The 26404-nt window shown below is 39.9% G+C and overlaps 1 protein-coding gene across 1 annotated transcript; it reads right to left on the reverse strand.

The window, feature by feature from the left end:
* Positions 1-371: 371 nt before the first annotated feature.
* On the reverse strand, positions 372-26086 carry slc13a1 (solute carrier family 13 member 1). Its single transcript, XM_035956604.2, has 16 exons — positions 25949-26086; positions 25081-25347; positions 21025-21153; positions 20327-20463; positions 18632-18798; positions 17648-17687; positions 17411-17480; positions 16197-16354; positions 14900-15019; positions 11648-11746; positions 10836-10937; positions 10334-10425; positions 8773-8867; positions 8018-8179; positions 1224-1361; positions 372-1118 (listed from the first exon to the last, which is right to left on the reverse strand). Exons 2-16 carry the CDS (start codon positions 25183-25185, stop codon positions 975-977), a joined length of 1758 nt encoding a protein of 585 aa, XP_035812497.1. The 5' UTR covers positions 25186-25347; positions 25949-26086; the 3' UTR covers positions 372-974.
* Positions 26087-26404: the final 318 nt, after the last annotated feature.

Below are 26404 nucleotides of genomic sequence, written 5' to 3' on the forward strand. Positions count from 1 at the left end.
CAATTTTGAATGTTTCATGGAACCGAATATGTACATGTGTTGAATTGTTGTTGATGGTTGTAAGAGTATAGCGTTTAGCTTACACATTGTTTTGTGTATTCTCTTGCTCTTAAGATGAAATTTGAGGGTTTAATGCCAATAAACCTGAAAAATCACAAGTAAGTCATCCTTCAATCAAGGGGGTATGCTACAATATATATATATATATATATATATATATATATATATATATATATATATATATGTGTGTGTGTGTGTATATATATGTGTGTGTGTGTGTATATATATGTATATATATATATATATATATATATATATATATATATATATATATATATATATATATATATATATATATATATATATCCCTCTCCCGGTGTTTTTGTCAGACATTTTCCTCCTTATATTCTGGCCGCTTGGAGGGAGCAGGACAACCTAGAGACACAATACCTGACAAATAAAGCTTATAAAGAAGCCACCTAAATTATTTCCATATCCCGTGGACATGGAGCAACATGGTGTTAGTTTTCACTTGATGAATTAGTTATATATTTACTCTTTTCAACTCTGGTTTGGTCTCCACCAGCTCCTCGTGACATAATTTCCAGCAATAAATAGCAATCCAGTCCAACTACTTGCAACCCATGGATATAGTGAGTACTAGTGCTGTCACTTTGTTTAAAATATTCACTTTGAACAAATTTGATTTAACACAGGATTTGTTTGAATGAATATTAACACAATCAATGTGGTATAATCCTCAAGTATATTGTGACTCTTGTCACACTGGATTTTACTGCCCATTCGTTTCTATGAAGAGAGGGAGAAGACAAATTATTACTGACTGCTATTGTGGAACCGTTGTGCACTGTTTCATCAAGTTTGATTCAGGAGGAAGTAGTGCATTTTTTGTGGAACTATTTTTAGCTGTGTATTAATCCACATTTTGCTCAATAAGGTCCAGAGACCCATCATTAAGGTGCTGTGGAATTAAAGCTAGGAAGAACCGGTGCCCAATCGGGATATGTATCCAGAGCAAATAGAGGAACTCCCCATGTAGCCACAGCCAACATGACAGCAAGAACACCAATCACATTGACACCAATTCCAGCCTTCACCTGTAACAGCAGCGATGAGACACGCATTAGTAGAATTCTATTTCATAATGATATCTGATGTATTAAAGCCAGTGTAGATTTATTGAAAGTGTAAATTGTTCTCACCATGTCTATGACACTGATGTGTCCGTAGGCAAACACAACAGCGTTGGGTGGGTTGGACACTGGCAGCAGAAAGGAGAAGGAAGTACACAGGGTGGTGGGGATCAGAATGTATAACGGGTTCACATGGATGGCCTCTGCCTGAAGCAAGACAAATCACACACAAATATTTGTCTGAACACTAAAAATAATAAGCACGTATTTGTCTTCCATACAGAGGTTTGAACACTGTTCATTGTCCACTAATTTGTCACATATAGTCAAAAAAACAAACAAGAAAAGTACTCAGAGAGCGCAGTACACTACCAAGGCTGCTCAGTCATCACATTGAATTTCCCTTTGGGGATAAATAAAGTTCTTGTATTGTATTGTATTGTATTGTATTGTATCATTTCAGATGGATAAGTCTTGATAAATCTGCAGTGTTTTATTTGTAGTAGGATCGCAATCGTGATCGTCAGAAGGCAGCTGACATAGCATTCACTTGTTGTCATAGTTACAGTGACGCTGTACCGCTGTAGATCTAGACTATAAGCCGCATCACTGCCAAAATCTAATCACTTGGTCCTTGTGTCATTTCTGACCTTCACTGAAAAATTCATCCGAATCCATTAGTCTGTTTTTGAGTAATGTTGCGAACAGACAGACAAACCAAAAGCGATTGTCACAAACTCCACTGCGCCCCTTGGCAGAGTAATAAATAAACAAAAAATTTTAAAAAATAAGTAAACGGATGAAACATTTAGAAAAAGTGTGGTCTGCAACAGTGGGTATGTACTAGGATCGCAATCATGTGATTGTCAGCAGGCAGCTGACATAGTGTTCACTTGCTGTCATAGTTACAGTGATGCTGTGTCGCTGTCTCACAATGATACAAAAATCCTTAACAAATCTGTGGATCCAGACTATAAGTCGCGACATTGCCAAGATCTAATCACTTGGTTCTTGCGTCATTTCTGACCTTCCCTGAATATGTCATCCAAATCCACTGGTCTATTTTTGAGTAATGTTGCTAACAGACAGACAGACAAATCAATATTTATCATCACATAACTTAGTAAAGTAAAATTAGACTTACAGTTGCAGGACTAGCACAAGCTTAGCTAACAAATTTGGGTTTAGGTTGGTTTGGCTTATTGACATTATTCTAATGTATTTAGAAAATACAACTTTGTCAAAGATTAAAGTCCTGGACATATTTCCCTCATTGTCCCTGGAAAAGTGAGAAGCTTCTTAGTTTGCAAATGTTAGCTGGCTGGCACATTCTGCTCCTCTTGCTAATATAATATTACACTAACTAGGCACAGTGATGATTGTTCAGGACACAATGAACAGTTATTGAAAAGTTTCGGTGAAAGGCTTTATATAATTTGCTTTATAACTCTGTGTCTCCACTGGGACACATTTTCACTGCTGTAAGTCCAAATCAGCTACAGCTCTTCTACCCCAAGGGTCAAATTACAAACATTATAGAGCCACCTGTCATGCCCACAAGCATAGTAGTAGAAGTACGCAGTGGAGCACAAAGTGGCTCACTGGTGACGTGAACATGTGTAGATGATAGTCAGCTGGTCAGACTCACTGGATATTGTTTGTCATAGAGAATAGTGTTGCTATGCATGACTACTGGTCAGCTAACAGCCAGTTAACTGATGATTCAATGAGTTACTGATGCTGCAAAAATAGCACCTGACAGCTAACAACACAACACTAGAGGGCAACACTGTGGGCTGAATTTTGAACGATGATGGTTGTTGGAGGTTTAAAAACAGACAGTAAGGGAAACATAAAGGGAGTAGTTACTTTTCTCATTATTATTGTTGTTACTCATAGATTGACGCTGTGTGGACACAACTTCTGTAAGAGCTGCATCAGTGAACACTGGGGAAATAATGTTCCCTATCAGTGTCCCAGGTGCATAAAGGTTTTCTGCACCAGACCTGAGCTGCAGGTCAACATTTTCATCTCTGATGTGGCTGCTTAGTGCCGATTGTTAGTTCAACAGAAAGTCAGTAGCAGTCAGAAGCGGTTTCCAAACCAGGAGATGTTCCCTCTCTTTATGTGGGGGGACCCATCTGCCTGCTGGCCGGGCGGGTTGAGAGGGACAGAAGAGGTAGAGAGGTAGAGGTAGAGGGGTAGAGGGGTAGAGGGATAGAGGTAGAGGGTTACAGGTAGAGGGTTAGAGGTAGCGGGGTAGAGGTAGAGGGGTAGAGGGATAGAGGTAGAGGGGTAGAGGTAGAGGGGTAGAGGGATATGAACGTAAGTGACATCCCATTCCTAATCCATAGAGTTCAATATGACGTCGGTCCACCCTTTGCAGCTATAACAGCTTCAACTCTCTTGGAAAGGCTGTCCACAAGGTTTAGGAGTGTGTTTATGGGAATTTTTGATCATTCTTCCAGAAGCGCATTTGTGAGATCACACACTGATGTTGGACCAGAAGGCCTGGCTCTCAGTCTCCACTCTAATTCATCCCAAAGTTGTACTGTCGGGTTGAGGTCAGGACTCTGTGCAGACCAGTCAAGTTCATCCACACCAGACTCTGTCATCCATGTCTTTATGGACCTTGCTTTGTGCACTGGTGCACAGTCATGTTGGAAGAGGAAGGGACCAGTTCCAAACTCTTCCCACAAAGTTGAGAGCATGGAATTGTCCAAAATGTCTTGGTATGCTGAAGCATTCAGAGTTCCTTTCACTGGAACTAAGGGGCCAAGCCCAGCTCCTGAAAAACAACCCCACACCATAATCTCCCCTCCACCAAACTTTACACTTGGTACAATGCAGTCTGACAAGTATCATTCTGGCAACCACCAAACCCAGACTCGTCCATCAGATTGCCAGATGGAGAAGTGCAATTCGTCACTCCAGAGAACGCGTCTCCACTGCTCTAGAGTCCAGTGGCGTCATGCTTTACACCACTGCATCCAACGCTTTGCATTGCACTTGGAGATGTATGGCTTGGATGCAGCTGCTCGGCCATGGAAACCCATTCCATGAAGCTCTCTGCTGAAGCACTGTTCTTGAGCTAGTCTGAAGGCCACATGAAGTTTGAAGGTCTGTAGCGATTGACTCTGCAGAAAGTTGGCCACCTCTTGGCACTATGCGCCTCAGCATCCGCTGACCCCGCTCCGTCAGTTTACGTGGCCTACCACTTCGTGGCTGAGTTGCTGTCGTTCCCACACACTTCCACTTTCTTATAATACAGCTGACAGTTGAATGTAGAATGTTTAGGAGCGAGGAAATGTCACGACTGGATTTGTTGCACAGGTGGCATCCTATCACAGTTCCACGCTGGAATTCACTGAGCTTCTGAGAGCGACCCATTCTTTCACAAATGTTTGTAAAAGCAGTCTGCATGCCTAGGTGCTTGAGTTTATACACCTGTGGCCATGGAAGTGATTGGAACACCTGATTCTGATTATTTGGATGGGTGAGCGAATACTTTTGGCAATATAGTGTATGTCTGCATTATCTTCATTTCAGACCACAAGAGCCACAATATTTTCCTCTGAAAGGGGGTTGTAAGGAAAAGACGGGCCAGCTGGTGAAAACAGATGCTGAAATTTAGCAGATGATCCAGAAGACATAAGTGATCAAAACTTTGTGGAGCTGAATAAATAATCTGTAGATAGAGAGACAGCAGAAGGTGTTCAGATATCCATCTCTCCAAAGGAATCAAGGCCAGGCTGAAGTCAACAAGATGATCAAAGAAAGTCATCAAGATGATCAAAGAGAAGCAGAGAACAGAAGAGAAACAGAATGAAAGCTTCTACAAATAGCTAGAATACACTCTGAGCACACTAAAGATCACCTCCACTGCATCCAGAGCTTGCCCTCCATCAATGCTGTTCCAACCAGCAAGGACTGGGCAGAGGTTGGTATCCATCAACTTCTATATGAAGGGACTGTAGGGAGAGTCACCTGGATAAGACTCTCAGTGGAGAAAGTCTTTCAGCTTGAGGCTGACCTTTAGTGGCTCCAGCAGTATGCAGTGGAGACAACACTTATTTCGAATACAGTAGATCCCTATCTCATCCTGTCTGATGATGGCAAGGAAGTCAATTATGATGCACTCCTCCTGGATTCACTGAGAAACTCTGACCATTCTTCTTTCCCTTTCCGAGTTACGGTGGTGAAAACTCTGCTTCTGTGATCATCTCTGCTGTCAGTGACACTTAGTATATTCATTTGTAATAATAATACTTAGATTTTCCTATAAACACTTACATGAATTTGGCTTAACATTATTGATTGGAATAACATTAAACCATTTTCTGAATGGCATGTAAAGTAGTGTAATTCATTTTGATGGATGCTTCTTATAAATTCCAAGCATTTGCGTAAGTCATGACATGTTCATTTGGCAAATAAAAAACTAAATGTAAATTTGAACAAATGCACATCTGCTGTTTTGTATGTTTCAAGTATTTCATTTGTGCAGCATTTTCTTGCATACATTGTATTCATTTCTTTTGTTTTGTTGTATGTTCAGTGGTTACTTTGACACCAGCTGATAGCCCCTGAAGGCAAGGCAGAATGTGTATGAAGCACCATAAGTACTGTCTGCTCGGCACAGTTTTAAATCTCAAGACACATGAAGTTGATCCTTGAACTGTAGAAGAGTGAAGTTCAAGAGAAGATCCAGAAAAGACAATAAAAAAAATGGTGATTCACGCAGAGAGACAGCATTCAGGTTTTAAGTCAACTCAATAAATGAAGAAACAGCTTCCCTAGGAAATCATACTGTTGTCTGGATGGTGTGGAGTGGCATGGTGTGAGCACACCACAGCAACACTAATCTGCAGCCAGGGACAGATGGTATATAATTGGTTGCAAACAGCTTATTAGTGCAAAGACAATAGGAAGAAAAAAATGCATGTAAAGCCATTTATATGATGGCATCAGTTTAACGTCAACAGAATTTGCACTGCAACACACTGCAAAAATAAAAAAAAAATTAAAAAATCATGCTGATGTGAACAACATCATTTTTGACACTGATTGAATTGTGTCTACTGTTTGGAATGTGTCTGTGTTATGTGTTTTGTGCACACCTGCAAGGAAAGAAAATGCTTTAAAATTATCTAACAGTTAAAACTGTATAAGGGTCATTCCAGAATTGGAGGACATTTCACATCCCACTCATCAAATTTCAAATAATCCATGTACAAAATACTAAAACGTGCAGTTGTTGTGTAAATTTACTTGTTCTGATGTTACATCCTCTGCTTCTGGTGGTTGGCGATGGACTTTATACAGCCTCTGCATGTCTGGATGGCATGTGATGGATGTCATTGGACCTTATTGAATACAGCTACTTACAAGTGAGCTCCAGTTTCCAACTGGGATTCATCAGGACTGATTAAACCTGGAGCTCCAGACCTTCACCCAGTCCTGGTCCTCCACACCTCCTGACCCATCAGATTGGTCTGTCACCATGATGCCTCCTCCCACAAGCCACACCTGAAGAGCTTAAATACTACAGCCAAACTCTCAGTCAGGGTGGCTGATATTTGTGACCAGTCTGCCCTGGTGCATTTGTGTATTGTTTGTATTCCTGTGTGATCCTTCGGTCCATAAATACTTGTGGTGGGTACTACGGACAAATTCGAGCGTCTGTTGGTGGTGGCTGATTTGGTGTGGAGTCCCAAGTCTCAGTGGAGACTGAGGCTCCAATTAGCAGTCCACCAACTTAGGGAAGAAGCTATTTAGTATTTTGAGTATCCGTGAACTGTGTTCATTGTGTGTGTGTATTCAGAGGCACCAGTTTCGTTTAGTTTGTTTTTGTGCACTGTTGTATTAGTTTCTGTTGCTTAGTTACAAACTCTGTTAGCCTTTTATTACATTCTGTTGTTGGATTTGGCAACATCCATCAGTCTTGTGTCTCGTCTTGAACAAGGAGAAAGTAGGAGAAAAGAATGTTTGGAAATATTTTTTAAAATGCCAAATACATCTGGAGTTCACCCTAAAATAACACTTTTTTCTTGTCCCAACCCCCTGATGACCAAATTGAATTTCAAATAAAGCGGTTAAAATTAAATTATATCTCCTTTTTTGATATTTTTTTTTTCACTGATGTCTCTTGTACTTGTGGGAATATGTTTTTTAATCAACATATTCTAAATAATTATTATGCATGGAATGTGTGTTTCACAACATGCACGCAACCCTGTTAGCATAACCTTTTTTAGCTGGTAGAAGAAAACAGTGAATCACATGATATGCTGGAAGGAACACCATCAAACAGATTTCCAAAAGAATGGGTAGAAGAAAGCTATGTCCTCTTCCATTTTTCATAACATTGTCAGCCTTGATTGAATGTCTCACCCTACCTCATATTTTCAGGATACGACAAATTCTTTTTACTTTTTTCTTTACTTTTTTACATCAGTAACTCTGTCCTCTTGGTCAGCAGTAACAACTAGCTAAATATCTAGCTTCTACTCCTGAGAAAAAGCTAACATTAGCATGTTACTGTGATTAGAGTAGGGTTAGCAAACAACAAATAAAACATGTTATAAAAATGGTACCATTGATGTATAAGCTGAGCCAATTAAGACTTTGATAGTTTAATGCCTATTATTGATGAATAGGTAGCAGGAAATTGTAAAAGAGAAGGTTTATTTTTCAAACATTTTTAAGGCCAAATGTCCTCCAATTCTAGAATGACTCATTATTAAAATGGTCCATTGGAATGAGTATAGTTTGTTTAAAGATGTTATTCAATGTTTACCATATACTGTACAGCCTTATATCAGTCAGCAGGTTGTCTGTGCAGCATAAAACACTGAACCTACCAGAGGAGAGAGGATGGGGAGAAAGATGGTGATGGTGGCGGCGTTGCTGGCCACCTCTGTTAGCGTGGTGACAATGATGCAGGCAACTGTGATTGTGGCCAAGACTGGAAGATCACCCAGTGGTGTCAGCAGTTTGGCCACCCACAAAGACAGGCCCGACTCCTGCAGACACATACACATACTCAGCATGATACCTGGCAAGCTGGCGTGTTGATTCTGAACCAGTTTTTATGTATGTGTTATTCCAGTTTTAGTAGATTAGTCAGTTCACACAGCTTACAGATATATTACTTCTCTTCCCCCCATATCTATTCATGCCAGTATGATGTTTCTATTTGTGCAGGTTTCCACATACCTGTAAGTTGTGCCTCTACCCAAACACAAGGGTGTTAAATCACTGCACAAGCGCGTCATACAGTTGGGATTCAGAGGGTAATATCTCAAAACTTCAACAGATGAAACCAGAAGTATTGATATATGGTAGTATTTGGGATTTCATGATTTTTCGTTCAGTTCGGTTTTAAAAAAATTTGAATGTAGGCAGTCACTGTGCTTCTGGGCAAGGAAGCAGTTGATATTCAAGTTCCGTTCATTCCTAATGAGTCATACCAGAGGGCACATTGTTGTCTTGCCCAAAATTTTCAGGGAATTGTGTTTTTTCTGACAAATTTATGACTTGTCTAATTAACATTGTCTGATATGACATGTTTTGGATGTATAAAGTTTATTTTTTCACACATACCAACACAGCCCACCTTTGTGCCTTCAGCAAGCGCAAATCCTCCACCGACCAGAAGGGCCACTTTCCACGGCATCAAGGCCTGGAACTCCTTCCAGGAGATCATAGACTCTGAACGGACAGAGAAGAAATACACATCTTTACCGAAAGACAGAAGCAGCCAGTTAATAGTTATGAGCACTGATATGTTAGTAATTCTAGTCAGAGACTCAGAGTTTTCAAATAAACCCAGAGAAAATTAAAATTCTAAATGAGATCACATGTTTGTCCAGCCTATTTTGCCTGGACTTGACCAAACTAAGTTTAAGGTCAGTTTTTGACAAGATCATTTTGACAATGGTCAAAATTTTTGACTATTTTCTCAGACTTTAACTGCATTATCAAAAAAATAATTAATGAATTATCCATCCATTATTGATACATTGCTTCATTCTCATTAGGGTCGCGTGGGGCTGGAGTCTATCCCAGCAGACTTTTAGGGCGAAGGCAGGGGACACCCTGGACAGGTCGCAAGTCTATCACAGGGCTACATAGTGAGACAAACAATCACACTCACATTCACAACTACAGACAATTTAGAGTCACCAATTAACCTGAGCATGTTTTTAGACTGTGGAAGGAAGCTGGAGAACCCGGAGAAAACCCATATATCCACAAGGAGAACATGCAAACTCCATGCACAAAGATCCCAGGAAGGCGGGGACACAAACCAGGGATCTTCTAACAGCAAGGCGAAAGTGCTAACCACCAAGCCACTGTGCAGCCTAATTAATTATCAGTAATACTTTCAGCTCCAGAAAATGTCTTCATGTCTCAGCCTGATTATATCTTAAGTTCTTAGGATTATCAAATGTTTTTTTCTCTTTGCACTGGTCTTTAATTGTCTGAAATATTCGGATCCAAAAGAAACCTTGTCTGGTTTATGAATGAGCCAGCGGACATCAAAAATTTGTCTCAGTGATCAAATTCAACTCTGAATCCTGTGTATTTTATCTGTTCTCAGAGTTGTCTCACCTCTGAGATGTCTGAGATCTCTTAGTTCATGGATGCAATTGTTTGCACTGTTGCCTCACCATAAGTGGTTGTGGGTTGTAATGTGTTGGTTGGTTGTGGCCTTTCTCAAGAAAGAAAATAACTGGGTTTATCAGGGTTTTCTCATTGTGGCCATTCTTGTGGAACTGCTATGTTCCCTGGTGCTTAAATTGGTGATTCTAATTTGGCTGTAGGTGTGAGCCATGGTTTTCTGTTTCTCATGTCTGTGTAAACTGGAAAATTTGGGAGGCGTTCTTTTAGATTTATTCTTTTGCTCCTAATTCTTCCTAGTTCAAATCATTCATTTCTGATGAGTAAAAGAGAAGACTATTGCGAGCTGCAACATTTTCCTTTGAGGAGATATTACCAGCTAAATTTTATTGTGTGTTTCAGGTTAAATCTTAATTTCTGAAGTAGCTAGTAACTAAAGCTGTACATGAGTAAACATACCTAGTTACCCTCTACAGCTGGTTACCTGTTGGAGAGACTGTTACATCTTTCAAACTTACCAATTACAGCTAAAGTCTAGCATTTCATGTAGTTACCATATTTTCTGGAGGGTCCATAGGCAGGTACAATGAAGAAGAGGAGGCCAAGCAGAAGAGCCACAGTGGCATCTGTGATGTAGTCCGAGTGACTGCTCAAGATAAAAACAAACGGACATGATCAACTGAGACATGTTTTTTTGCGACTGAACAGAACACTGAATATGGGTGTTTCCATAAGAATCTGGTCTGGTCTTTTTCTGAACAAACCCGCTGTAAAGATCAAAACCAACAATGTGTTTGCCTGCCTCTTAACACTTTCTGACTTCTTGACCCTATCTGTGACTCTCAGCTCTGAGCCCATTCAGTTCTACTGACGATGTAAATCCCTAAAACAGCTTCAAAATACAAAGTTTCATTTTTAATAAAGGCTCTGGAACTTCTTGGAAGAACTGATAACTCAAACAGTTCTCAGACAAGAAGGAATGAGTACACTTGGAGCTCAGGTGTGATGGATGGTCACAATAAAGTAGAGTGGAAAACAAAAAGAAGTGTGACTCACTGAGGGAAGAGAGAGGCCCAGCCTGGTATGAAACCTGGAGATCTGGTCAACCACAACAACACCATCACAAGGAAAACCACACCAGTGAAGATCTCCTGAGAACTGGAGAGAAAGAATGACTTAATGAATGAATGAATATATACAAAAGAAGGGTGCATGAATAATAAAAAATAAATTAGGTAATCTGTGTTAGAGGATGACTGGACAATGAATGAATGAGTAAGGATGAAGAGATACGTATGTTAAAAATGAATGTATAAACATAACATAAACCGTGAGTGAATGAATGAACATTTGACAGGAAGGAAGGAAGGAAGGAAGGAAGGAATATAATACATTAAATAAACAATGGTACAACTCCTTGAGTGTCAGAATGAAATAATGAGTAGATTAAGCAATAAATGAATATACAATTGTGAGACTGAATGAATGATAATGGTATGGGCATAAGTTAAATGGTAATATGCTAATAATATAACTAGCTGCCAAAATAATTGAATGAATGTATGAGCAGCAGTGATAATTGACCATAGACTTGCCTGTCTGTCTTCTTGAATGAATGTATAAGTATATTAATATTAGAATGAATGAAAACTTGTATGTGTAGATAAGTAGAGTAAAAGAAGGGTGCAGGGATAATGAAATAGAAAAGGGAATCGGTGTAAGAGGATAATGGGATGAATGAATGAATGGATGAATACAGATGATGAGATGAAGCATGAACATGTAACTGATTGATTCCAGAAATGATTAATTACCCGAATAAATGAGTGAATGAATGAATAGATGAATGAATGAATGAGAGTGATCACCTCATGTCTCCCAGCAGCTTGTATTTGTCTTCTAGCACTTTTCTTGCTGCCTTCTTTTCCTCAGACTGCTCGCCTACGCATTTCCACAGGAGCTTGAAGCTGTGAGACAGGATGAATGTTCAGAGCATACAGTCAGATTACACTTTGGTTAAGCGACAAGGAAGTGTTCAGCTTAATGAATGACTGTAGTAACTGATTGTTTAAAAGCACACTGAGAGCACATGATGCTGGCAGGCTAATGGAGAGATAACTGAGCATGTGCGAAGGTCAGCAGCTTGTCATTAACCTGTTTCACACCATCACACTGCTAATGCTATCATTAACATTTTACTCTTGCCTCGGCTCAGGCTGTGCTGAAATGAAAGTATCTTAGAGTTATGAAATTTCATCAAACATTTGCTTAAATAAAACTGTGTCATTTGAATATTCACTGCGGTAGTTAATTCTTCCGAGACAAGGCTAATTCTGTGAAGCCAAACTGTTAATAAATCATCTGGATTATTCAATATTGCAAAGAAATTAACTGCGATAAGAGATACACTTTGAGATCCAGTAGTTTGAACAACTGTACCTTTTTTTTTTTTTTTTTGCATTTCCAAAACTAAAAACATTAAAAAAAAAAAAAAAATGCAAGGAATGAATTTCAGTGTGTTTAATTGCTTGAAGATAAGCTGCAAACATTGTTAAGCTAACTTATCACATACAGGAATATTTTAGCATTACTTTTAAGCACGAGAGTCAGTATATTTTTCACTACCTACACAAGTTTGTAGCCTTACAGTTTATGTTAAAATGGCTACAGACATTTGTCAGTTTATTAGATACATTTAGCTAAAACTAATGCACTCTAATGCAACAATTCTGTAATATAATACTGTTATAAGTCTGTTTTTTCAAACTGTTTGAGTAGATTGTAGTACTGTTGAACTGTGCAGCATTATGCACAGATATCATTCTCTATTTGTTTTTCTCTGTTGAGGCTACTCTCATTGATTTAAATGTGGTGGACCAGTTAATCAAAGCATCTGCAAAAATACACTGCCCATCCGAAAAAAAAGGTCTCACACTCTAATATTTTGTTGGACTGCCCTTAGCTTTGAGTATGGCACACTGTCACCGTGGCATTGTTTCAATAATCTTTTGCAATGTCTCAACATTTATTTCTGTCCAGAGATGGATTAATTTTCTGCCAAGATCTTATATTGATGATGGGAGAGTCAGACCGCTGCACAAAGTCTTCTCCAGCACATCCCAAAGATTCTCAATGGGGCTAAAGTTTGGACTCTGTGGAGGCCAGTCTATGTGTGAAAATGATGTTTCATGCTCCCTGAACCACTTCCTTTGCATTGTGCAAGTTGAAATGTTTTTACTTTCACTATTAAATGTAGCCATGAGTTTTACTGTTGTTTTTTTCTGATATGATTTCACCAAATGCTTAAGTGATCTCTGATCGTGATCATCCAAGAGTTTGTTCCGACCACATTTGTTCCTCAAAGATGATGGTTCACCGCTATCCTTCCAGGTTTTAATAATGCGTTGGATGGTTCTTAGCTCGATTTTAGTAGTTTCAGAAATTTCCTTCGTTGTTTTCTTTGCTAGATGCAAGCCAATAATTTGACCCTTCTGAGACAGATTAACATCCTTTCCATGACCACCGGATATGTCTTCTGACATGGTTCTTTAAGAAATGAGAAGCTGCTCACTCCATCAGCTAGGGTTAAATAAGTTGTTGCCAGCTGAAACATATTTATCACTGCAGTGATTATCCAATGGAAGGCTCTTACCTATTTGCTTAGGTAAATCGAGGTGGCGACTGTTTTTTGGACAGGCAGCGTAGAGTACACAGTTTGTTCTTCTTTGCAACAAAAGTCAAGCTAGTTTAACCACCACATGTTAGCCTAAGTCCTGTGGTATATACATTCCACGTAAATGCTTTCAATTCCCCATGTCTGCGAGGCTCTGGATGTTTGTGTGCAGATCAAAATTTGTATCTGTTTAGACCAAATATTGTGTATGCACAAAACAGGCAGATATGACCTACTGTGCATGTATGAAACTGAATCTTTGAGGTGGACACTGGCAGAAAAGAAAAATGGTATAATATCAGCAAGTACATGTCCATAGTGTCCACAGCTGTCTGTGTGTGTTTCTGTGAGGGTGTACAATCAAGGCTTGGAGGGACATTCATGATTTCAGCATCCATGTGTCCTCAAGGATCCATAACATGATGCGCCATGTAAATTTTGACAGCCATTCAAGTAGACAAGGATCTACATGGACCCCTCTGCAGACATCTGCGTGCATCCCAAAATTATTCAATATTGCACTGCATTTTCACAATAAAACACATAAATGATTGAAAATGTGATAATAAATGTGGACAAGAATAAACTATTAAGACTACAAGAAAAGCACTCAGAGAGCATACTACTCCGCCTAGGCTGTTCGTTCCCCCATAAATCATTGCCAGAAATGCAGCACTTTTTAAAGAAATGCAGCATTTGTTTATTAGTTATGATCAGAAATCATGGCAACATAGAATGTGGCCATTTAATGTAGATGTACCCACAAACAAAATTGCCTTGCTGTGAGCACAGGTATGAGTAATGCATGTGTACATTATGTATGGATACCAAATCACGTGACCTAAATGTGTAGCGGGCAGTGTGAATTGATGGGACTCGGAAACACTCCCACAACTTAATCAATTGTTCCTTGTATCATTTCCGACGGACAAGTCCTGACAAGTCCGCAGTGGTCGATTTGTAGTAGGATTGCAATCGTGATCATCAGCAGGTAGTTGACTTAATGTTCACTTGTCGTCATAGTTACAGTGATGCTGTGCCACTATCTCACAATGATACAAAGATATTTACCAAATCTGTGAATCCAGACTATAAGCCGCATCACTGCCAAAATGTAATCATTTGGTTCAGGAAAGGTCAATTCTGACCTTTCCTGAAAATTTCATCCAAATCTGTTAGCCCATTTTTGAGAAATGCTGCTAACAGACAGACAGACAGACAGACACACAGACAGACACACAGACAGACACACAGACAGACAGACGCAGATTGTCACATAACTCTACCGTGTTCCTTGGTGGGGTAATGAAGCAAATACAGAAGAACTGATGGAGAACAAGGAAGGTAGGAACTTGTAAGGACCGGGCGGCATGACATGCAATGATTTGTTGGCATAAGAACACAGATAGGAGATGATAAGCAGTACTGATGGCATGTTGATACTCACTCTGAGCCAATGAAGAGCCAGCACAGCCACATCCAAGTCAGCAGCAGTATGATAAGACTGATAGGCAGGCACAACAGGAGCCAGTTCCCAAAGTTAATACAGTTGCAGTTTGGGTAAATCCTGAATGTAAAGACAGTGTTTGCGGATTTAATCCAAATTATTTTTGACACACACAGTGCTGAATAATTTAGTTTCTTGTTCTCTAGTTTTGTTTTTGTATGTTCTAGTATTGTTGTCCAGCAGATTGATTGAAGCATAATAATTCACACAGGAATTTTACATTGTATAAATATTTGTATGTTTAGCAAATATAAAAATTTCAGCTTTCGGATTGCCTTTTCTTTAGTTTTGTTACGCGGGGGGAGCTGGGGAACCCAAGCGCAGACTCACAGAAACTGACAGACAAAATGAATAACTGAAAGAGATTTATTTTTACAAAACAACTAATCAATACGGGAACACAGAACTGAACTGGGGGGGGGAGAACCAAACCAAAACTAATAAACTCTAACAACTAACTCCATGAATAAAAACGGAAATCTACAAACTGAACCGACTTAACAAAACTAAGCTAAAGAGGGATACTCACAAAATGGGGAAACTGATAACCGAGGGGAAAACAGACTAAACCAAACTACGAACAAACACTATGAATTTGAGAACTGAAGATCACTAAACTAGAACAAACAAAACTAAGCAAAGGAGGGGTACTTACAACATGGGGGAACTGAATAGAAGGGGTAGGGAAGCTGGCTCAAGAAATCTGGGGTGAAACGGAGACGAGACTAGAGCTGCTGGCTGGGGATCAAAACAGGGATAGCGGGAATCCTAAAAGAGGAACTGAGTCCAGGGTGAGGGAAATCCAATGGTGGTGAAAACAGAGTCCAAAAGTCGAGTGCAAAAACAGAGTCCAAAAACAGAGGGCATGTGGGTCGATGATCCGGCAGGGAGTGAATGAACGGGCAGAGCTTAAATAGGTGGAGGTGAGGTGGAGAACAGGTGAATGGTGTGAACTGATTGCTGCAGCTGGAACTCATTGAAGCAATCAGCAAGACAGAATGCAGGCAGGTGAAGCAGGTGAAGCAGGAGGGTGAGAGACAGGGAGAGAGAGAGACACATGAGGGAGAAGTGACAGACAGACAGAGGGAGCCAAAGAGAGACAGGTCAACACAGAAACAAATCATGACAGGGGAGAAAGGAGGAAAAAGAGGAAAAAGGGAAAGAAGGGCAGGGGCTAGAGCCGGATCCTAACAAGTTTTCTGTCACATCCATTTAACAAGTCTAGCGAGCTACTCACTGGTTGATGTACTCAGAGAAGATGAGGTTGGGAGAGGTTCCTGGCAGTGTGGCGATGCCGCCGATGTTGGAAGAGTAGGCGATGCCGATGCACATGGCTTTGCACATCATCAGGTCCCGTGCATGCCTGCTGGGAGCTGTAGGCATGTTCACATCAGCCTGTAAGACAACACAGAGGGGAGGGGATTTTCTCATTTGCAAGACCCCACTGGGAATATTCCTGCATGATAATAATCAAAAGTACACTGCAAAAATCAACCAAGAGTTTCTACAGAAGAACAAAATTCAAACTATGACCTAGACATGCATGATGCATTACTTCAATCTGATGGAACACCTTTGGGGTATCTTGAAAAGAAATGCAGAGCAACATAACTCCTCTAGCAAAGAGCAACTGAAAAGTATAGGCCCTGAAGAAAGACAGAACACCTTTCAAAACTAGTGACTCAACTGACTATTGACTAAGTCATTAAAAATAAAGGAGGACATACAGATTATTAAAACAAATAGATAAGGAAACAAGAAGAACACTCAGAGAGTGCAGTACTCCACCAAGTCTGCTCAGTCGTTGCATGATTTCCGACGGGTAAGTCCCGATAAGCCCGTAGTGATCGATTTGTAGTAGGATTGCAATCATGTGATTGTCAGTAGGGTAGCTGACGTAGTGTTCACTTGTTGTCATAGAGTGATGCCATGCTATCTCGCAATGACACAGAAATCTTTAACAAATCCATGGATCCAGACTATAAGCTGCATCACTGCCAAAATCTAATCACTCCGTCCTTGTGTCATTTTTGACCTTCCCTGAAAATTTCATCCAAATCTGTTAGTCCGTTTTTGGGTAATGTTGCACACACAAAGACAGACAAGTAAAAAGAAGGACAAATTTAAGCAGATTCTCACATCACTCCACTGCGTTCCTTGGCAGAGTAATAAAAAAAGTGATGTCACTCTCTGACTGATTCTGTATTAAGTTCCTACTGTGGGGTCTTTTGATATAGAAAATCTGAACTTAGTTTTTAGTTTGACATAAGAGTAAATAGCATTTTTTAAGTATTAGGAGCAGATGTATTACCAATAGCTGTAGCAACAGCAGTTGCAGTTGCTGAATCAGAGTATCAGTAGCAGTGAAAGTAATATTATTTTATATATTATTAGAAATAATATTATTATCATTATATCAATAAAATAAAAAATGTTGTCCAGTGCTTGTACCTGAGCTGCAGCTGGCTGTATCTGAACACAAGTGAAGGTTTCAGTAGGATCAACTGGCTGCTTCCTGTCACTGAGAAACACAAGAGTGAGGTATTTATACTGGATGTACTGAAATAACAAGAACCTAAAACACTCAGAACCAGTGGAGACAGAGAGGGCAAAAGACCAGGACAGCAGTGTTTCTGAACTGATAAATGAACAGCAATGAACATTGTTAAATCGCAGTGCTACACATACCTCACAGATTCTTCAATCTCTTCAGCATGGCCTTCAGTTTCTAAAGAAATGATACAGTTTGGTTAACTTTTTAATGGTGCCACAGTATTTTTGTAATATTTGTTTTTTCAACAAAAAGTACGAGAAGTTATCTTGTGTTGATTTGTTGTCTTGATGTGTGCCTGTTGTGCTTTACGGTGTGAAACAAAGGTGCTTACAAGAAACTTCTCTCTCAATCTCTCTCAATCAGAAGCTTTGGCTTGAGCTTATCGATGCATGCTGTTTATATAGAAATGACCCGTAATATTATTTATTTCCTGTCTCTTCCTTTAAACTTTCAAATTTATTTAACTTACTCCTTCAATGAAAGCACTTTGAATTTGTTTAACCAATCTTCACCTTCTTGCAAAGGATCTTTTTTATTGTTTTGTTTTGTTTTTTTACTGTGATCTTCTGCTTCACCCTAAAAGTGTTCTAGTTGCCAAATGATAAGCTGTGTACTTATCTTCAGTCTGGCAATGTTTCAGTCCTAAATTTCGGCCACCAGGTTGTGAAAAATCCTTCATATTCTACTTAATACTAATGCAGTAATCTGCAGAAGTGTTCATAGAGGCCAGCAGTCAAAAAGGCTGCTATGAATAAAATTGATCTACAAAGTTAGATACTTATTGACTTTTAATAAAATGTAATATTAAAATTATTTAATGTTAGTTTCAACCTATAAAGGTTTTAAAAATAGTGCATTATCATTTTTTGATACCTTTGCAGAAAATACCATCTTTCCGATCTTAAACATCAAAATAAAACTACATTTCACAACTGTTGAAATCAGGATTTAAATGAGTAATGAACTATTAGTAGGCAAGAGTTTGAATTCATCCAACGTTTGAATTCATCCAATGTCTGCCTTCAATATTCTAGAGGATCGTCACGTCAGTCGCTACCAAAAAAGTAAAAAGTGTGAGTGTGTGCCTCTTGAATGAAAACTAAAGTGAATCCAGGTACCATCCAGCTGTAGGTTAGGGCTGTCTTCACCAGCACGCCCCCCAGTGTTATCCTTTAGGATCTGCTGAAGAACAGCGTCCACAATGGGCATCATCATGGTAACAGCTGAGGTGTTATGGACCCACATGGAGAGGAAGGCACAGCTGGACATGAAGCCCAGCATCAACCTGGAGATGACAGCATGGTGGTCAAAGCCATCGACAGCATGTGCATCTACACATGACTACATTTTTTGTTTGATAGACTAAGGTATGAAGAAGGAAGCTGTGATATACACTATCATTCAAAAGTTTGGGGTCACCCAGACAATTTCTTGTTTTCCATGAAAACTCACACTTTTATTCATGTGCTAACATAATTGCACAAGGGTTTTCTAATCATCAATTAGCCTTTCAACACGATTAGCTAACACAATGTAGCATTAGAACACAGGAGTGATGGTTGCTGGAAATGTTCCTCTGTACCCCTATGGAGATATTCCATTAAAAATCAGCTGTTTCCAGCTAGAATAGTCATTTACCACATAAACAATGTCTCAACTGTATTTCTGATTCATTTATTGTTATTTTCATTGAAAAAACTGTTTTTCTTTCAAAAATAAGGACATTTCCTAGTTACTCCAAACTTTTGAACAGCAGAGTACATCTTGGAGGGACTAAATCAGAATCAGAAAAACACAGCAGGGAAATTGCTTTGCTGCTCAAGATTTTGTAAGCTATAAAATTAAACAACTACTGCAGAAAGAGGACAGACCCATGATGTTCAGTGGAGCATTTAGTCATTAGTCTCTGTCCGAACATGCTCCTCTCACTAACCAGAGCACTCTGTAGAGGAAGATGTCTACGGGGGCGGCTGTTGCTCAGGTGGTAGAGCGGGTCGTCCAATGATTGAAGGGTCGGCGGTTCGATTCCCTCTCTGTTCTAGTCATGTGCTGTTGTGTCCTTGGGCAAGACACTTTACCCACCTTGCCTCCAGTGCTGCTACTCACACTGGTGTATGAATGCGTGTGAATGTTGGTGGTGGTCGGAGGGGCTGTAGGCGCAGATTAGCAGCCACGCTTCCGTCAGTCTGCCCCAGGGCAGCTGTGGCTACAAATGTAGTTTACCACCATCGACTGAGAATGTGTGAGTGAATGAATAATGGATTCATTGTACGTGCTTTGAGTATGCCTAATAGAAAAGTGCTATATAAATCTAATCCATCATTATTATTACGATAGAGAGGACTTCTGATAACACTGTCTTCTCTCTGACTGCATGTCAGCTGTCCAGCTCCACTCTCAGGACTAAGACAGTCTCAGTTTTGAGCTCTTTCCTTTCCTCGCATCCTCCTCCTGATATCTGTAGAAGTCTCCTTTGCTGTTGTTGTGGTTGCCATGCCAGCTAGCAGGTCACTGCTGTAAACACTGTGAATGTGGAGTTGCTGGGCAACGGTAAGGAGATGACAACATGGTACAAAAATAAAGCAAAAATCCCCCACTTGCATGTTCAGAGATTGCCAGCTTGGAAAACGTTTGCAGTGACAATCCAATCAAGTGTGACAAAAAGAAACGAGCGGGAGCACCTGTAATAGGATGCATGAAAAGCAGGAACATGTTCACAATTATATAAGAAAGAATGATAAGAAATATATAAGGGAGCTTTCAACTTCTCTTAAACCTCTATGAGTGCAGCAGCAGAGAAAGGTGGTGCTCACCGTGCAGGGTTGACTCCCACCATAGTGACGAGCCTCAGGGCGATTCTCTGATGGAGGCCCCACTTATCAATGGATGTGGCTAGACAGATGACACCCATGAGCAGGAAGTGGAAGTCCTTAAAATACTCCTTTGCCACCTGTAGCACAAAAACAGCTTTATACAAGAGTTACACAGTACAAGTAGAGTGCAACAAAAGGAGAAGAACAGCTTCTATTTTAGCTCACTTTCTAAAGAAAATATGCAGCCTTTGTACTCGAAATGAGGAAAATACAACAGAGTAATGAACATAACACTACGGCTAAATTTAAAAAAAAAAAAAATCACCAAAACGACAAACAAGCACACACACAAGCTGATGCACATTTAACCATTATTTCAAAGTAGCCATTTTAAATTCAGCAGTATTTCAACTAATCCTCAAGTATCAGTTAATTAATCTGTTATTCTCATTGTCGAAAGGAGCATTAAGGTTAGCAAATTGCTATTTTTCTAGTTAGTTAATCCTGCATTTTACAAAATATGTGTCTAGATAATCTGATGCAAAACAGGTGTGGGTGTGCAAGAGCGGTACAGTTACAGTACCAAGCATTTTAGTAAGTGCCAAATGTTGCCAAGCAATACAGTCAGGCTGCTGTAGGTTTAACTTTATTTGGAAGTCGAAGAATAGTTTTGCAAGCTAACACTCATATGGACTCACACTGGTGGAACTCATGATGCCAAACATGGGGAAGAGGATGGCGGGGAGCATTGCAGTCATGGACAGAGGAATTGCCTCTGTCACCCAGTATATTGCCATCAGCAGCAACACAAAAGCACATTCTGCCTCCTGACGGTAGAAAAAACACACAGTGCTGTATTTCTATGTTAGAGGACAGAAAAAAGAAAATAAAAAACTGCAGCCACTTCATCAGTTTACCAAGAGAAAAAAATGTAGCAGAAATTGGTACCATTTTTTAAAAATGTTTGTAAAACAAACAGTAAACTGCTGCTACAGAAAGAAATGACACACATTTTTGCCTAATTTTGCTATGCTACATTTAAGACATTATGTGTTCCCTCTTCTTTTACCCATGGCTGCACTGTTTCCACTGAGGTGCAGGACTTTATATTGCAGTGAAAAATGAGTACTGTTATGATCCCTGCTCCAGCCCCTGTTCTTCTCCCCCTCCTTTCTCCCTCCTTCTTCCTGTTTCTGTCTCTCCCTTTTCTCGCTCTCTCTGGTCTCTCTCTCTCCTATATCTCTGCCTCACTCTTCCCATGTGTTACGTCCCGACAGCTAGGGGATGAGGGAAGCAACACGTACGACAACAAAGAGGCAGGAAATCTGTTGGTGAGACGTCAACCGATAAGACGTTTATTTTTTGTCCAGCAAGACAAATCCAATACAGCACTCCAAAAGATCCAACATGGGTCCCTTAGACCCGTGTGAGACAACACCACACCACACTCTGGCAGCTGATCTGGCCCACTGGCCATGACGTTCAGCCCGACTCATCTTTTAACCATCCCTGCCGATTGGTAACGAGCCACAGGTGCACCTGGCCACTCCCACTGAGCATACCTGGGGACAGGGAAAAGAGAGAAAAAAAAAAAAACACAACCTACCTTATCTACTCAACACAGAATGTAACACCGTGTCATCTCTCTCTCTCCTTGTCTTGTCTCTCTGACTCCCTCTGTCTGCATCTGTTGGTCTCTGTGTCTTTCTGCCTGTCTCACTTGTCTCTCACTCACCTGCCTGCACTCCTCTGATTACAGCTATGAGAATCAGGAGCGCTGATCAGCTCATTTACTTCACTTGTCTACAATCACACCTCCACTATATAAACCCAGTTCAGTCACTCACTCCCTGCTGGATCATAGACTTCCATATCCTGTGGCAGCGCCTGGTCACCACAGCTTCATGGACACAACTCTGCCCTCTCTCACCGGTTCCTGCTTGGTTCCCTACCTGGACTCACTTTCCCCCTTTTAGGATTTCCACCTGATGTTACCAAAACGCGTAACCTAAATATGTAGCAGGCGGCAGGAATTGATGGGACTCGGAAACACCCCCACAATTTAATCAATTGTTCCTTGTATCATTTCCAACTGATAAGTCCCGATAAGTCCGCATTGGTTGATTTGTAGTAGGACTGCAATCATGTGATTATCAGCAGGTAGCTGACGTAGTGTTCACTTATCGTCATAGTTACAGTGACGCTGTGCCACTATCTCACAATGATACAAAGATCTTGACCAAGTCTGTGGATCCAGACTATAAGACGCATCACTGCTGAAATCTAATCACTTGATTCTTGTGAGATTTCTGACCTTCCCTGAAAATGCCATCCAAATCCGTTAATCCGTCTTTGAGTAATGTTGCTAACAGACAGACACATAATGCTGCGTTCCTTGGCGGAGAAATAATAAATGGTTTCTTCTGCACTAAACACTAATATTAGAAATAAACACTAATGTACCAACTGTAAACTGTGCTGCAAGTTCGTGACTTCGGGCTGTGTTAGTAAGACTGACTTGATCTGACTGCGCTCAAAAGGAAATTGAAAGTGCAATTTGTAACTGAGGGTGAGATGAGTCAGGATTATAAAAAAATCAAACATAAACTTCATCTTTACAGTTTAAGTAGATTATTGCATACCACTGAGTAGCATTAGCTAGCTAAAACAACGCTAGCTAGCGGAAGCTAGACTGGTGGTAAAGTCATGGGTGAGGAATGACCCTGGACTGCACACAAAATACATGACTAAGCCTGATTTGTATTTTCTAACAAGATCATCATCATCTGAGTATACAAACATAAATTTGATCTTTAATGAAGTTTTGTGAAAAGAATTTCAGAACAGCAAGCAGTGTAAAGTTGATAGTAGGCAACCATAAATAAATGCAAATACACGATAGAATATTAACATAGCAAAAAAAAACTTGTTTTGGTTTTTTCTCTCTGTAGTCAAAGAAGCTGTGTATGAAGTGTACAATATGGCTGTATTCATGATATTCATGACAAAATGTATCTTTACAGTGAGAATAGATATGCTAAATGTTCATGCCATGGGGTAGAATGAGTGCAAGAGGAACAACCTTCACACATCTACTAATTTGCAGCATCGGACATAGTAAAGATGTCAAAAATAATAAAGACAAATTAGAAAGACAATCAAATTAGAGCAGCAGCATGATGAGGAGAAGGAAATTAGCAGTATCCAGCCCCCTACCTCTCTATCTCTATCCCTCTACCTCTATCCCTCTACCTCCACCTGTAATCCTCTACCTGTAACCCTCTACCTCTATCCCTCTACCTCTATCCCTCTACCTCTACCTCTCTACCTCTTCTGTCCCTCTCAACCCGCCCGGCCAACAGCAGATGGGTCCCCCCACATTAGAGCCGGGTTCTGCTCGAGGTTTTTTTCCCTGTTAAAAGGGTGTTTTCCTTGCCACTGTCGCCTTTTGGCTTGCTCTGGGAGTCAGGCATATGGGTTCTGTAAAGCGTCTCGGACAATTTGACTGTAATTGGCGCTATATAAATAAAATTGAATTGAATTGAATTATCCTGTAAAAATGGGAGCAAAAAGAAGTGTGTCAGTGACGACTTATGTTGCTGATTACCAGCTTCAGCAGACGACAAACAAGAGACAACAGAAAATGAAGATCAAAGAAGGAAGAACAAAAAGACTTATGCATCTGGACAAAGAGTATGCACAGGAGATGCAAAATTAGTCGATAATAAATAGCAAGAAAGAAAGCGCACGCCACAGTGACTTTAGTAAGTCTTTTCAAAACCTCTGAAAAGAAATGAGTGTGAAAACCAAAAGCAGAGACCACCAGAGAATAAAGTGTCAGCCAAGCAACAGCCAAAGAAGAAAAACAGTGGAGAGTGAAAGAGGAGATCTGAGCTGATTTATTTCTGATCAGAGACCAAGGAAAAGCAGAAGAATGAAGATAACAAGCAAAGGAAACACCAGGAGGGGACTGAGGCCCGATTAATAGTTGTTAAGGAGGAGCCTACCTATGCAAGAACTGGAGAGACTTGACAGTTCTTCTACTGATCTACTGAAACACAATTAATTAACCATCAGCAGTGCAGCAGTGTGCATTTTTTTTGGCACAAGCCAGTGAATCTGTGGACCCTTAGAAAGCCTACTAACCACCAATTTACACCAACAAAAAGGAGCTGACAAACAGCAGCTACAGTGGACATGCAGTCCATGACCAATAGTCATCTGTACACATATTTAGTCGCATATTCTTTTGTGGATTTTTTGGGATATTTCAGTTTACAGTCATTTGTATGGAAGGGTGTCGACTGACAGTGTGTAAAGTTGCTCACTGAAAACAGTCTGCTGCTGCTGAAAGCACTGACCAAAGCATAAAGTTACAGTAATATCTTGGTATGAGCAAGGAAGCTCTGCTCTGTGGCAACACCTTTCACATTCAGCAGAGTGATCTGACCCATTTTGAAGACCAACTTTTAATTTAAAAACCTTGATTACTGCAACTTTAACTGCTTAAGTTACTCAAGTACCGCACACATTTCTGTCTGACAGGTGGTTTAATCCACAGGGGCATTGCAGGGATGACACTGATTACATAGATTGATTACGACGTATTTTATTGTCTTTCAGAGCTGTAAAGTTCTTTCTTCCCCTCAGTTCGGTCTACTTTGATGCACAAACTTCAGAGCAGTTGCGAGTTTATAATTATTATGGATTGCACTTCGAACTGGTCTTTTTGCCATTGTGTAAAAGAAACTCACCTTTGTGCCAATAACAATAGGAAGAGGAAGCAGCAGAAGTGGTGAAAGAATGATCAGGACAATGCTGCGATAGTTCCACAAGTCTCTGCTCAAACTCCTCAGCATTGTTTTGACTTTGTTTTCCTTCTTTTTCTCTCACTGGTTCCTCTTGTGACTCCGCAGTTGCTACAGCAGGTGATGGTTGATCGTGCTAGCTGGAAAGCAGAGTCAAGTGGGCCTCAAGTTGTTGGAGGTTGCAGATTATGTGTCCACATCTAGTGGTGTTTTCTAGAGCAAGACATCAAACCTTATTAGTAATTGCCTGTTATCTCTATCAACAACACAAAGGTTATATGCTAACGTGATGGCCTTTAATTTAAGGTTGCACGTCAATCTATTTCTATATTTCTTTTCTTAATTTTTATTTTTAAAAAAGCAACAACTTTTAAATTGTTGAAAGGTTGGGTTATCTTTTTAGCAAATAAATTTGACTGGATTTCACAAAATATTACTAATATACATATTAAACTACATTTCACGGTGCAGATCTTGTCACTCTTGCTTACCTCTTTGTCTTGTTGGTTGCATAATCTAGTCTTTCTCACTCCTCTGATTAGCCCTTTTACTATTCAGTATTTCAGTCTCTTTATTAATTGAACAATCCATGCCAAAAACCTGCTTTTGCTTTGTCACTGTAGAATACTGAGTGTAGATTGATGAGAAAATTGATTCAAAACATCAGAAAATATGGAGAACTAAAAGAGTCTGACAATCTTATAAATGCACTAATATTGGCTTAAGTATCAACTTACAACATTTGGGAGCTTTATGACACTTTAAGAATTATCTTAATACACTTACATTTTAATACACTTTGGATACACCTTACCTGACAGCCTTGTTGCCACTTCAAGCTATTTGCTCTGTGTAAAGTATCTGTGTACATCACTGTTATTAAATCCTCTTTAATGTGCCTTAGCACTGGTTAGAAGTAACAGAAGAGAGAGAAAATACAGAGCAGTGTGCTTTGTCCTCACAGAGCAGTAAAAAATGACCATGCTCTTCTCGTAGTTGTTCCTTGAACTTCTGGTATCGTTTAACTCCTTATCTTAAAGCCTTAAGGGGCCGTTAAACAGTTTCTAGTTCTATTTGTGACATTTGACCTTTAATGCCTCGGACTGTCAAAATTCAGGAGAAATATTTTTGAGCCCAGGAGGGGCACAAGAATGGATATGAGCCAAGTGAAAAATCTGTTGAGTAAATTTACAGTGTATTCATAAAGTATTGAGACCACCACACTTTTTGAATGCTTTATGGTTAACTGTTAGTTAAGCCTTTACTATTT

This window comes from Amphiprion ocellaris, chromosome 3 (genome assembly GCF_022539595.1).
Source record: "Amphiprion ocellaris isolate individual 3 ecotype Okinawa chromosome 3, ASM2253959v1, whole genome shotgun sequence".
Classification (NCBI taxonomy): Eukaryota; Metazoa; Chordata; class Actinopteri; family Pomacentridae; genus Amphiprion; species Amphiprion ocellaris.